The 13060-nt window shown below is 41.8% G+C and overlaps 2 protein-coding genes across 9 annotated transcripts in view; one reads left to right on the top strand and one right to left on the bottom strand.

The window, feature by feature from the left end:
* Positions 1-9127, bottom strand: part of MARS1 (methionyl-tRNA synthetase 1) — a 116382-nt gene extending 107255 nt beyond the window's left edge. For both annotated transcript variants that reach the window (XM_033936052.1, XM_033936051.1), the window contains exons 1-2: positions 8706-9127; positions 1289-1379 (exon numbers count right to left, since the gene is read on the bottom strand). In XM_033936052.1, the coding sequence (XP_033791943.1) occupies positions 1289-1379; positions 8706-8811 (197 nt within the window). In that variant the 5' untranslated portion in view covers positions 8812-9127. The remainder of the gene's footprint in view (positions 1-1288; positions 1380-8705) is intronic.
* Positions 9008-13060, top strand: part of ARHGAP9 (Rho GTPase activating protein 9) — a 204209-nt gene continuing 200156 nt past the window's right edge. For 3 of the 7 annotated variants that reach the window (XM_033936054.1, XM_033936053.1, XM_033936055.1), the window contains exon 1: positions 9009-9520. The gene's annotated coding sequence lies outside the window, so the exon portion shown is untranslated. Of the gene's footprint in view, positions 9521-13060 lie in introns of all 7 variants that reach the window. The other 4 variants (XM_033936057.1, XM_033936058.1, XM_033936056.1 and 1 more) reach the window with 3 other exon arrangements.

Raw genomic sequence — 13060 nt, forward strand, 5'->3', positions numbered from 1 at the left:
ACAAGGCGGCCCTTAGATCAAAGACCAGTGCCCTAATTGAGTCTAGCTTTACCTGCATACGTTCTGGTTCAGCAGGAACTTGTCTAACCTTGTCTTGAATCCCTGGAGGGTGCTTTGTCTCAGGGGTTTATTACTAATAAAGAATTTAGGTTCTTATATGTTCTGTTTCCAGTAACACCAATTATTTATTTGTAACCCAAAATCCATAAGAACCTTCAGAACCCTCCGGGTCGTCCAATTATCTCATCTAAAAAGTGATTTGGAGCCCTTATTACATTACATTAGTGATTTCTATTCCGCCATTACCTTGCGGTTCAAGGCGGATTACATCCAAACTAAAACAAGAATTACATTTCAACTTGAAGTGATAGATTAAACGATGAGATAAAATTTTAAGGGAGAATTATGGGTTTTAGATAATATTTGGTAACTAGAAAAATTAGAGAGTACTAAGGGTTTATAGAGTGTTGGATGTTGGATTGTTGTGCTGGATAGGTTAACGTGTTTTTTGAAGAGTATGGTTTTAATTTCTTTCTTGAAGGTTTTGTAATCTGTGGATGAAGATAACAGAATGGGGAGTTGTTTCCTTATCTATTTATGTGAACACTTTTTTTTTTTTTACACAACCGTTCGTGTCCTGGACAACCTTTTTCATCAAAGATTCCACTGATTTTATGTTACAACTGTATGCTTGTGTTTTAGGGTCACGTTCCTTCATTTTGGCGACAGCAGATATTGAGACGTTATATACCAATATTCCTTAGGAAGCACCCTTACAGATTATTGAGACAGTCTTAGAATCTCGTGATATGCCACGTTTTCCACCTACCTCATTTTTGTTGAGCCTTTTTTTAAGTTTGTTTTACAGAAGAATTATTTTTTGTTCCAGGACAGGTATTTTTTTTGCAGATAAAAGGGACGGTCATGGGGGCCACGGTAGCCCCTGATGTGGCTAACTTATATGTTATTGTATCTATATCAGTGGAACACTCAAAGTATAAACTGTAATGGAAAGAAACCTCTGGTGTTGCTAACAAGGCTCAAAGAACAGGTTTCTACTACACAACTTGAAACGAGTAATATTCTATGAGAGGAAAAGACCTCAGATATCTGCACCACTGTAGAATAATGATTCAATAAGTGGTCAGGTTCAGGTTTTCTTTCATCAGTCTAAAAAAACCTCTCAATTGCTGATCACATGCAGCAAACTTTTATAAAATTACCCTCAGAGTAGCATCTAGGCAGCTAGTTTTATTTACTCTTGAAAGAAAAGGAACTGTGCACTTACTGGCAAATGGCATTTGCAGAGAAAAGGACATTTCCACTGTCCAGCTTCAGGGCTGGGAGCCTCGGATGGTTAAGGAAAGGGACAACAGGATCTAAAAGCAAAAGAAATAAACCAATTTATATTTACCAGACAGGAGAAGCCTTGGGTTAATGGTTCTTTAAAAAAATGCACAACTTTTGTTATCCTAATTCTTCATCTAAGTAGAAGAATAAGAAATCAAATAATATTTGGGGCTAGTGGTAGCCCTGACCGTGCACTTGGCCACTGACACCTATCTGGACCCATGGACCACAACAAGTTTGACACTAGTTGGAAAGGCTGGGGATAAGTAGGGTTACCAGACGTCTGGATTTCTCCAGATGGCTTTTCAAAGCCCAGCACTTTGTCCGGGTTTTGAAAAGCCTCCTCAAAATCGCCGTCTGGCGGAAGGGCAGCGTGACATCATCACCTGCACGCACACCCTCCTGCCCAACCAGAGCAGACAGCAGGGGGCGGGATTGGGGGGTAGGACTGGGGCAGGTCTAAGGGGTCCAGATTTTCCAAATGGAAAATTTGGCAACCCTAGGGATAGGAGTGTAGAGTAGGCCGCAGAAGTCACCCTATTTCAAGATCCTGCTCCCTAGAGAGTGGCATAATTAACAGCATATCATATAGTAATAAACCAGAAAACGGTATATATTAGAATCGGTTGTTTCAATAAAGTACGAGTATGCCTCAGCCCCACCACTCCATCGCTGTGCTATCTCTTGACTGCGGAGAGAATTATGTGGCACTTCATCATTGGCTGCTCATAACCGTATTTAATGTATTGCTATTCATTTAAGTGCTTATAAATATTTTTTATATATGTTGTTTGTTTTTTTTAATTATTTGCAGTTTTACTATAATAAATGTACTTAGCTTGTATGCTTAGCTGTTGTCAGCCAACGCCTGGGAGTTTAACCCAACGTGTTTCGCACCAACAGGCGCTGTGTCAAGGGTCTCCCTTACTCTGGACACTACTCGAGTCGGATGACACGCGCGACCTCGGGAGACCCTTGACACAGCGCCTGTTGGTGCAAAACATGTTGGGTTAAACTCCCAGGCGTTGGCTGACAACAGCTAAGCATACAAGCTAAGTACATTTATTATAGTAAAACTGCAAATAATTAAAAAAAACAAACAACATATATAAAAAATATTTATAAGCACTTAAATGAATAGCAATACATTAAATACGGTTATGAGCAGCCAATGATGAAGTGCCACATAATTCTCTCCGCAGTCAAGAGATAGCACAGCGGTGGAGTGGTGGGGCTGAGGCATACTCGTACTTTATTGAAACAACCGATTCTAATATATACCGGTTTCTGGTTTATTACTATATGATTTGCTGATATTTGATCCCGGCAAAACGACAGTTATAAAAGTAGCCATTTATTTGGAGACTAACAGTGAATAATTAACAGCATGGCATGCTCTGAACAGCCAAAACAATGAACTCGACCAGTTTTGAATATCAAGACACCTACAGGAAGAAATTTCAAGCAGATTACTATGTTTACATTTTGACTGCGTGTGATGTATTATGTACAGTATGTTCTTTTGTGAACCACCAAGAACTTTGGATTGTGTAGTATAGAAATATATAAATAAAAGTACTAGGTCAAATTACTTACCGTATATAAAATGTAAAATGTATATTTTAATACTTAAGTAAAAGTACAGTGAAGAACACATAAAAATTGTACTTAAGTAAAAATGTTTTGCCCAATAATACTTTTTGAAAATAGCACAACTACAATGTCTGTTCACCAAGAACTGCTACCAGCTTCGGTCTCATCTCCATTTTAAAGTGACCAACTCACCACTGCCTGTTTGGCTGGAGACCATTATTAACCAGTTCAAACACAGACAACTCCACTGTTCTTATAGGCTATATTCACTATCACTACTACTTCTGTCTATAGCGTTACTAGACATGCAGCGCTGTACATCAAAACATAGAAGAGACAGTCCCTGCTCAAAAGAGCTTACAATCTAGTCAAGACAGAAACTGGACAAGAAGGTGCAGGCTCAGGCGGGGGAATTACAGAGGGAATGATAAGACAGATCTTGGTGCTTAGCAGGTGGGTTGTAGTTTGCAACTGAAAGCAGTTTCAAAGAAATGGACTTTTGAGTCTGGACCTGCATGTCCTTGAGCACTGTGCTACTTTGCTCAGAAGGGAGATGAGTTTTGTAATCTGTGCAACCAAGAAAGCCTCAGAAGGCTGAAGAAAAAACTGCTGACACTCCTGTACAATAGGAAACATCTTGGACATGGCTCTCGCTACTATGAGAGCCCCCTTCCAGATAATCCCACGGCTCCAGGACCAAGATGATAACATCTGGATGCCAGGGAAAACACTGAGGACTGAACTCTCATTCCGTACACGAGAGAGGAGGTAGAAGAAGCTCATGCAGAGGCTCTGAAAGAAGATCCGGTAGGCAGCAAACTTAAATAAACGTAGAACCACTGGATTGTCCTCTGGTTCTAAAGCCAAATGAGGATCTAAAGAGTCAACGTACGCTCCTGGGTCCCCTGCCATGGGAGAAGCATCCACAGAAAACAAGGGATCAATAAAATATCTGCATCATCCGTATCCCCTGGAGAGAGGTCTCCCAAGTCCTGATTGTGAAGAAGTTGTGCCTGGAAAGGCAATGCCTGGAGGAGGCAAGTCCAGCACACAGCAAGAAAAACATCTCTCATGAAAGGCTTACCACCAAAATTTTAAAAGTCTGAGAAGGCAACTGGACATGGCGTGCCAAGTGACTCTATGACAACTTTACTTTGTGTTTCTTGGGCTTCAGGCATCTGCGTATGTACATGCAGAACGGACACTATTACTAGGCCCTGAAAACAAAGATGGCTGCCCTTTTTGTCACCTTAGTACATAGTGGAAATACGAAACTGACTGCTCCTGCCTCTCTGGTCCACGACACGTGGAGCAAGGATGCTCCCGAGGCACAAATTTTGCGCAATCCTAGAATGAATTTGGGGTAGAAGAGCCCAAGGATTCCATGATCCCAACCAGTTTTGAGGGAGAAATTGCGGTTTTGGAAATGCAGGGAACTTTTGAAGAAAAGATCACTAAAAAACCTAGATGGCCACCGTCAAGATTTTTGCATTTAAAACCCCTAAAAAAAAACCAAACCATAAATTTAAAAACAAAACAAAACCTTGTGAATTTAGGATTTTTAAAGTGGGGGAACATAAGAAAACATTCAGAAACTTGTAAAAACCCGTATTTCATACCCTCCAATTCACCTCGCAGGCTGTAACAGCCTTACTCACTGTGACTTATTGCAATCCCCTCCTTCTCGGACTGAGGTAAAAGGTATCCCTCTTGAAATAAGATTTGTTTGTAGTTGTGAACACCGAGGGTTAAACTGATACCTTTCCCCAGGAGGAGTGAATTACATACAAAAAATAATGAATGTAATAAAAAAAATGTAATGTAACCTGGAAATAAAAATGTTAAACAATTAACAAAATAGATATAAAGAAGCACTAAGGACTCTAAATTGAATATAGAAATAAAATTTAATAACCAGTTACTGTATAAACACTCTAGATAATTACATTACATTACATTAGGGATTTCTATTCCGCCTGTGCCTTGCGGTTCTAGGCGGATTACAATATAGAAAATATCTGGGCAGTTCCAGTAGAATTACATTTCAGGATAAGGGTAAGTTACAGGAACAGTAAAGGATTATGATACTTCAATTTCACAGAAGATAATACATATCACAGAAGATAATACATGTCAACTGAATCAAGTTAAATCGGGTGTAGTGTAAAAGAGTTACAGTACATTCTGGATCACAGACAAAGAGATACTATAGGTGGGTGTTTCCAAAGGCGTTGATTGGGGACTCATTGGGTGGTGGTTAGAGTGATGGGAGATATTTTTTGAACAGTAGTGTTTTTATTTCTTTACGGAACTCTTTTATGTCTGTTGTTTTGGTCAGAAGTTTTGAGATGTCAGAGTCGATTTTAGCTGCCTGTGTCCCCAGAAGGTTGTCGTAAAGTTTCTTAAGACGAGTACCGTTGAGAGGTGGGTAAGTGATGAAATTCTGCTTCCCCTCTTCTCAGTTCTTTAAATGTCCAAGTAAAATCTTCTTTGATCCCATTAATTGTGTTTCACCATCAGCAATTACTATGCAGGATTTCTTATAAGTATTATTTATTCTTTTAAATCTTTTGTCCAGGGAAATCTATCTCCCTGTTTTACGAAGCTGCGCAGCAACAGCCCTGAAGCCCTTTAAATCTCTATGGGCTTCGGGGCCGTTACCGCAGCGCGGCTTTGTAAAACAGGCCCTACATGATGGGTCTAAGAATGCTTTCTTCAAATAATGTATCTTACAGCCTCCAGCTTCTCCAAATTCTTTTTTCCTCGGGTTAGTGTATTGGAAGCTTTCTGTCCTTTCTGTGTAGGGGTACCATGTTGGCACGCTGTTGCTAGTAGATCTCTCGCTCCCTGGAACCAACCTACTACTCTAACTAAAACCAAATCAATAAGAAAAACCTTATCCTAAATCTAATAACCCCACAGTTGCCTAAAATACTTTCTAAGCTAGGAAAAAACCAGATAATTGATGTCCCTATACTATTTCCCTCCCCAAAATCTCCTATATAATCACAAAACTTATCGTTCCTCTAAACATTTCATGCATAAAAATCTTTTCCCAAAATCTTTACAGAAATTATTTCCTGAAAAAGATTTCCAAGGCAGTTTCACAACTGTACTTCACTAATAGTCTCTCACAACATTCCAGAGAAATCTGTCACAGGATATCTCATTAACTTCTCCAGAAATCAGCACCACAGACTTATTACACAGAGACTGAAAATTTCTCCAGAAATCAGGTTTCAAAAGCAGTTTCACAACTTTGCTTCACCAATATTTCTCTCACAACATTAGACAGGAATCTCACACAGGACCTCTCATAAAATCTGATTTGCCACTCAGAGAATCTCTCAAAAGTTATTTCCTTCCAGGGTGTCTGCTCTTTCCAGCACAGGTATGGTTTCCCATATGACAAAGCAGGTTGGCCACAGCAGAATATGGATACTATTTACTGTAGGGAAGGGGTAAAACGTGGACCTCATGGACCTTGTGGACCTCAACTGCACATCCTTAAAAATCTGCATCTTTGGTTTTTGACAACTGCGGTTTCCGATTTCATGTCAGTGAGGTCCACATTTTATCCCCTCTTTCCACTAATGCAGTTGCTGTAGTTTCTGCCAATAGGTTTAACTAATTTGAGGAAACACTTTAGCAAAAGGAGTCTACTCAATGCACATGGGGGAGGAAAGCAACAGCACTCATGGACCTTGGTTGAATATATACGGGGAGGACAGCAACAGAACCCACGGACCTCACTGGAATGAGGTCCACGTTTTACCCAGAATAGGTAAAAACATTTGAAATGAGTAGGCTGCTTTTTAGGGATTTTTTTAAATGCAGATCCCTCCCCTGCCACCGGGAAAACTGGGCCTGCTGTGCGCCTTTCTTCTGAGGCTGGAGACAGTTTGCTAGACTACGGGATTTGGCATCTGTGGATCTACTGTGGCCAACCTGCCTTCTTGTCTCCAGCGTTTGATCTTGGCCCTCCCGCGCCACATGGCCTGAACTTGCTGTTGTTATTTCTTGTTGACTGAATTGGGCGGAGTCTACTTCAGCGGAGCCGGAAGACCTGATGTCAGCAGATTGCTGGTGGAGCTGTGAGACATTCTGGAAGATCAGCCTTGATGAGGAAGGCTATCTGTGTGGCCTTGAGACATCACACAGCCAGAGATCCCAACGAATCGGCCCTGCTGTCCGTTGGGTCTGCGGCTGTCCCTGCTCCGGCAGTGATTTTGCCGGTGGACTTCAATATCAGCTGTGTCCCGTCTCCTCCTTTCTACCTGCAATCTTCGGCCGCTAGCCCTCGCCCACGGTTGGGATCTAGAGATCATCTTCGGCCAGTGATAGACTATCATTGAGGGTCCTGCTGTTGCCCAATTGGACTTCTACTCTGTCGTGCTTGGATTGCTTTGGGTCTTTGAAGTTTTGATTTACTTTAATGCTATTCTTTTTATTATTTGAATTGTTATATCTTTCTTATTTACTAATTTTTTTCTCAGGTACTTTAGCTAGATTGTGAGCTTTCGGGACTGTTAGGGAAGTTCCAAGTACCTAATTTTATTTTATTGTAACCCGTTCTGGGCTCCTGGAGAGGAATGGCTATAAAAATGAACAAATAAATGAATAAATTTAATAGATGGATCCTTACGGGCAGCAGAAGTGAAGGAGCCATAACCTATGCTGAGAATAAAAGTGCCAAAAATTTACTACTTCATAAACTACAGAAGTAGCTTAGAGGTTAGTGTAGCTGTCTGAGACTGAGGATCTGGGTTCAAGACCGGATTGAACCCCCTCTCCCAACAAAAAATTTTCCTGGCCCAGCACTGGGTAAAACGCGGATCTCATTCCAGTGAGGTCCATGGGCATTGTTGCTCTCCTCCACTGTGTACATTGAGCAGACCTCCTTTTGCTGAAGCGTTTCCTCAAATTAATTATTAAGACTATCAGCACAGATCTGTGGGGTCAGAAACCGCAGCAACTGCACTGGTGGAAAGAGGGGGGTAAAACGTGGACCTCGCTAACATGAAATCTGAAACCGCAGTTGTCAAAAACCAAAGGAAACAGATTTTTTAAGGACATGCGGATGAAATCCACGAGGTCCGGGTTTTACCCCTTCCTTTTACTGTACATAGATATCAACTTATCGAAACCCCACTAGGGGTATTTTTGACCAGTCCTGGCTTTCTAACAATCAACAACCTATCCTAATACATTATGGCAGCCCTATGTGATATTGTGACACTGGGAATGTTAACCTGTAACCCGTTCTGAGCTCTCTGGGTAGGATGGGATATAAATCTAAAATACATAAATAAATCATTTTAATAGATAAAATCAAAGACTGCACCGAGTACATAATTTGAAAACCAGGACTAGCTCAAAACGATCCTACTAGAACCGGGTAAGCTGGCAGCCATGCAGATAGAAAATACCATCCATCTGTGGGCTGCTGCAGTCAACCAGTTGTGCCATAAGGCAAGCCGCACCTGTGCCTCCAGTCACAGCTTCCAGTTTACTCAATAAGTTGTTCCCTGATCCCCCCCCCCCCCCCGTTCAAAGCTTTTCTGTGTGTTTATTGTGATCTTGCTTTACCACGCCCGGTTACAGTACAGAGAGCAGAGACCCCCAAAGCTCGGGATGCATTCTTCATATAGAACTGTTATATATTTGGGAGGGTGGTAACTAAAAGCAAGGCGACTGCCATACCATTCATGCCCCCTTCTCCCACATCTCCACGCGCCGACCCCTCCCGTTCGTTCTCTTACCCTCTGGCCCGGCTTCTTGCAGCTCCTCCCGTCTCAGCCCGGCTCGTTCAGCCGCTGCCAGAACCTTCAGACACTGTGGACTCCCGCAGCTCACGAACAGCTTCATGTTCCCCCGAACCGGCACTACCACCGCCTCGGCTCCGCACAACTGATGCAACCACTCACCAAGCCCGGCGTGCAGAGCACGCTGGGATATGTAGGTCTCTGTCCCTGCGCTGCACAGGGTTGTCTCTCAATTCCGGACTACAGCTCCCGTCAGACACCTTACGAACATGCTCAGTTCTTTCTTCTGAAAGTATACACTCCCTCAAAGTACAGCCCCCGAGACTTTGGTTCTTTATGGGAGCTGGTCCGCGGAACTACCAAGGGGTCTGGCAGCTACCGTAGGGGAGCTTTAAATCTGTCCTGCCTTTCCGACGGCTTCTTTCTGGCGCAATCTGGTACCAGCAATACAGATTTCTTAAAGGGAGAAGTAGTGACTACACAGACCACAATGCACCGGAATGTAAGAGCAAAGCCCAGGACTGGAGCTCAAGATTCCCTGCTTCAGAAACAGAGTCATTTGGTGCCTCTGAAATACTTTTCCCGTCTTTCTTAATGTCTTGAGCCATTAATAAAGAGTTTTTAGTGGCCAAGCTTACTGCTGTTGGCACTATGTGGCTAGGACTGGCTGCAAATTACACTTCTGGTTGATGCTAAGTTCCACCCACTTCCTTTACAAAGTCTGCAGTTAGCAAAAGTTAGAATGCTTTTTCTGTGTGAAGCAGAGCTAGGAAATCCATCATGAAGAAAGTCATCACAAAACAACCGCTCAGGTAAGAAATATAAAATGTATTTTAAAAAATCTGTGTATTAGAAATAAAAAAAGGAACTATACCAACAGAAAAAAAGGCTAAGAATAGGCTATGAATTACACTTGTTTCATCTGTGGCTGAGGTCTGTCAAGTGTACTGCAGAGATAAAATGTTATAAATAGATACTAAAATAGTTATGAATATTCTTCATTTTTCAGATACATGGATTCTATGCACAGGGCACGCTATGGAACGATATTCTAAGGATAAAAATGTTAGATTTTTCAAACGCAGAAATAAATAAGTGGATCGTTGCCTAAAAAACAATAAGGTTTTGCTGATGAATTAACAACTAGTAAAACCACAAGGGCACGTCTTTAAATAAAGCCTGTGATATTTATAAAACGGGTGTGATAACTGTGAATTGCTTCAGTGTATGAAGCATTGATTTAATTAGTCAGATGAATGGTTGTTAAAATCCAGAGGAATCTGGGATTAACATTTGGTAACATTTAGAAACCTGATGATGTTTTTTTAAGAAATCTGTTATTGCAGTTTAAAGATTTACCGTATGTTATCAGAGTGACCGACTTAATGGGTAGCACTTGGGTGAGTACCTAAAAATTATATATAAAGTTTGCAGCTTATAAACCACAGGAAATCGTGTACCTTAAGAGTTCACATGTAAGGAGGGAAGAAAAAGAAAGTAATATATATATATAGAGAGAGAGAGAAGGACAGCAAGACAAAAGACCTGATACAGAAACAAGGGCAGGAAATAAGAAAACCAGTAAATATGAAAATACAGTTGAAGATGGAGGAGGTATGGGTTAAAAATAATTAAATCAGGAAAAAGACTTGTGAAAATGATTATCAAACTGAACCAAAGCTGAGCTCTCAGATGCCTGCACCACAGAATCACTATGGAATTCTAAGCGGTATTAGCAGGGTTAGAGTGGTATCTTTCATCGAGCTCTGCTTTTTTAGTATGAGAATAAATATACTTTCTTTTTTCAATTTGTAAGGTATAAAATATAAAACCAAACAAAAGAAATAAATACAATCAAGTGACAGCAAGAACCCAGCACTTATCTTAAAGCTGTTAGTACGCCGGTCTGTAACTGCTGACACCAGACATAGCCCAACGGGAGCCCCGTTTCACCATATTATGGCTTAATCAGGGGTTTGTGTCATTGTGTGCAGCTAGATTCAACTTAGAATCAAAATTGGCGCTGTTTCTACCGTGACCTGGGGTGCCAAATGCTCAGATGCAGGAATTCTATGAGCGTTGGAGCATATAGTGCTCTGCGCTGAAGTAGAAACCTCTACTATGGCTTAGTAAAAGGAGGGATTAATGTATGGCCTAGACTCAGCTTGACTCAAATTTCCACATATTCAAGCGGAGTAACCCAGCAAGCACATTTACTCAAGAAAATACAGAAAACAGTGTTTCTGAGAGGATAGAAGGCATGTAAATAAGAATTGAGGAGCAGATTCTCAAAACTTACCGTGCCTTTAACGATGGTCACTAAACCAGTTCCACCTGGTTTAGCGTGGCAGTATTTTACTGGCTGATTTTCAAAATAGCTCACCGTGATCTTTTCAGAGCTTCCTGGCAGACTCTGACTCTGCCATGCAGATGTATTATAATGATGCCATGAATATTAAATAGTAATAAAATGAGCTCATCAGTATTTAAACAAGCACTCCGGGCAATTCTCTATCATTGCCGGGTGATTCTCCAAGCATGGCCAGGGCCGGATTTAGATGAAAAGAGGCCCTAGGCTATTCCACTTATGAGGCCCTTTCACCTCCCATTTTTAAGTTTGTAAATTACATGAGAGATAATAAAATACATCATTACTGTGATATATATCAATATGTTAAATGAAACATGTTGTTATTGGTACTAACCTTTATAAAAAATGTGACACGGATAATAAATAAAAAAAGTCGAGAACACTTATTTGGACATTTATTCTCAGCACCATATATAGTACTTGTAACAATAACTAATCAAACATAACACACAACATTGCCCCTTCCTATGTCCATAGTGCCCCCTGAGCGTCCTTCCTCACCTCACCCCCCCTCCGATGCCCGCCTGTCTCCCATCCCCCTTCTATTGAACTCCCTCCCCCGATGCCAGTCTGGGCCGCCCTGTCCTGACGGATCCACGTTTTGCCTCTCTCCCCGCGGGGCTGGGCTTTGCCCAGCTGTTTCCGGAATGACGTCTGTCCCTCCCCGATCCTCCTCCCAGGGCGAGAAAAAGAAAGGGAGAAGCCGAGTCGGCGCCCCGTTGCTGCCGGAGCCGGTTCTGATCCCGAAGCGTAGAATTTCTCCTTATTTTCGGTTCAGTGTTTTAGTGTTCACTGTTTTTAGAATAGTGTAATTTTAATTTTGCTAACAATTTGAATGTAGGCTCCTCTTGATCTTGAGGCCCTAGGCTGAAGCCTAGTTAGCCTATAGGAAAATCCGGCCCCGAGCATGGCGCTGACTTTGGACAACCAAAAATTACTGGCTGGTCCCGAGGTGCCAGTACCGTGCAAAGCGCATCTCAGGCTGTGTTTCTGGCTGTGGCTCATCATAAAATAAAAAAATAAAAGTACACCATTGTGATAGGGTGTCACTGGTCAGCGAAAGGAGCCTGAGTAATGGCTCTCAGTGAGCCTGAGAAGACAACTAATCTGCATAGAACTGTGAGTGCTGATGGGAGCTGTCCACTCACCCTGAATGTATTGTGGTGCTGAAAAGAACAGCTCCCAGCACAGAGAGCTCAGTAAAAAGTAGCTCCTTTGGAAGTTGGGCAATCCTCAGGAGGAGGAATGCTGGTCTCTGGTCTATTAGGTCATTGTTGATAGGGGGATCAGGGCAGTGGCCAATCTGACTAATCCCAACAGGGGCAGGGATTTGTGCAGTAGAGAAATCTGGTCCTGTAGGAAGGAAGTCCAGTGGTGGGAGTACACTTGTAGAGAGGGGTCTGAAAGACAAAGGGCTAGATTTACTAAGCAAACTGATCGTGTACTGCTTGGTTTACGCTCAGTTTCCTACTACGGCTTGATTCAATAATCTTCCTCCAGACTAGAGAGTTGCGGGGAAATCCCACCCGTCCCCGTGAGGAATCCCACCCATCCCCGTGAGGAATCCCTCCGTCCCCACCCGTCCCCGTGAGGAATCCCCTCCATCCCCGCCAGTCCCTATAAACTTCAGAAATAGTTATTTCATTTAATTATGCTACTGAATTAAAGGCTCTGGTAGAAACCTATTTACAAATAAGCAAAAAGACTTTATTAATTTGAAAATATTAATTGGGAAGAATACATACTTTGTAAACGGGTTTCTACCAGAGCCTCTAATGTTTATAAATTTTTATCAACACAACTAATATACTACTTTATCCTGAAGCAAAAAAAAAAAAGAAATAGAATTCTTTTCCTACCTTTGTTGCCTGGTTTCTGCTTTCCTCATGTTCTCATTCAATTCCTTCCATCCATTGTCTCTCTTCCTTCTGCATCTTCCATTTGCTCTGTTACTGTGCCTCTCCCTTTCTTCCCCCTTCCA

The sequence above is a fragment of the Geotrypetes seraphini genome, chromosome 3, assembly GCF_902459505.1.
Source record: "Geotrypetes seraphini chromosome 3, aGeoSer1.1, whole genome shotgun sequence".
NCBI lineage: Eukaryota > Metazoa > Chordata > Amphibia > Gymnophiona > Dermophiidae > Geotrypetes > Geotrypetes seraphini.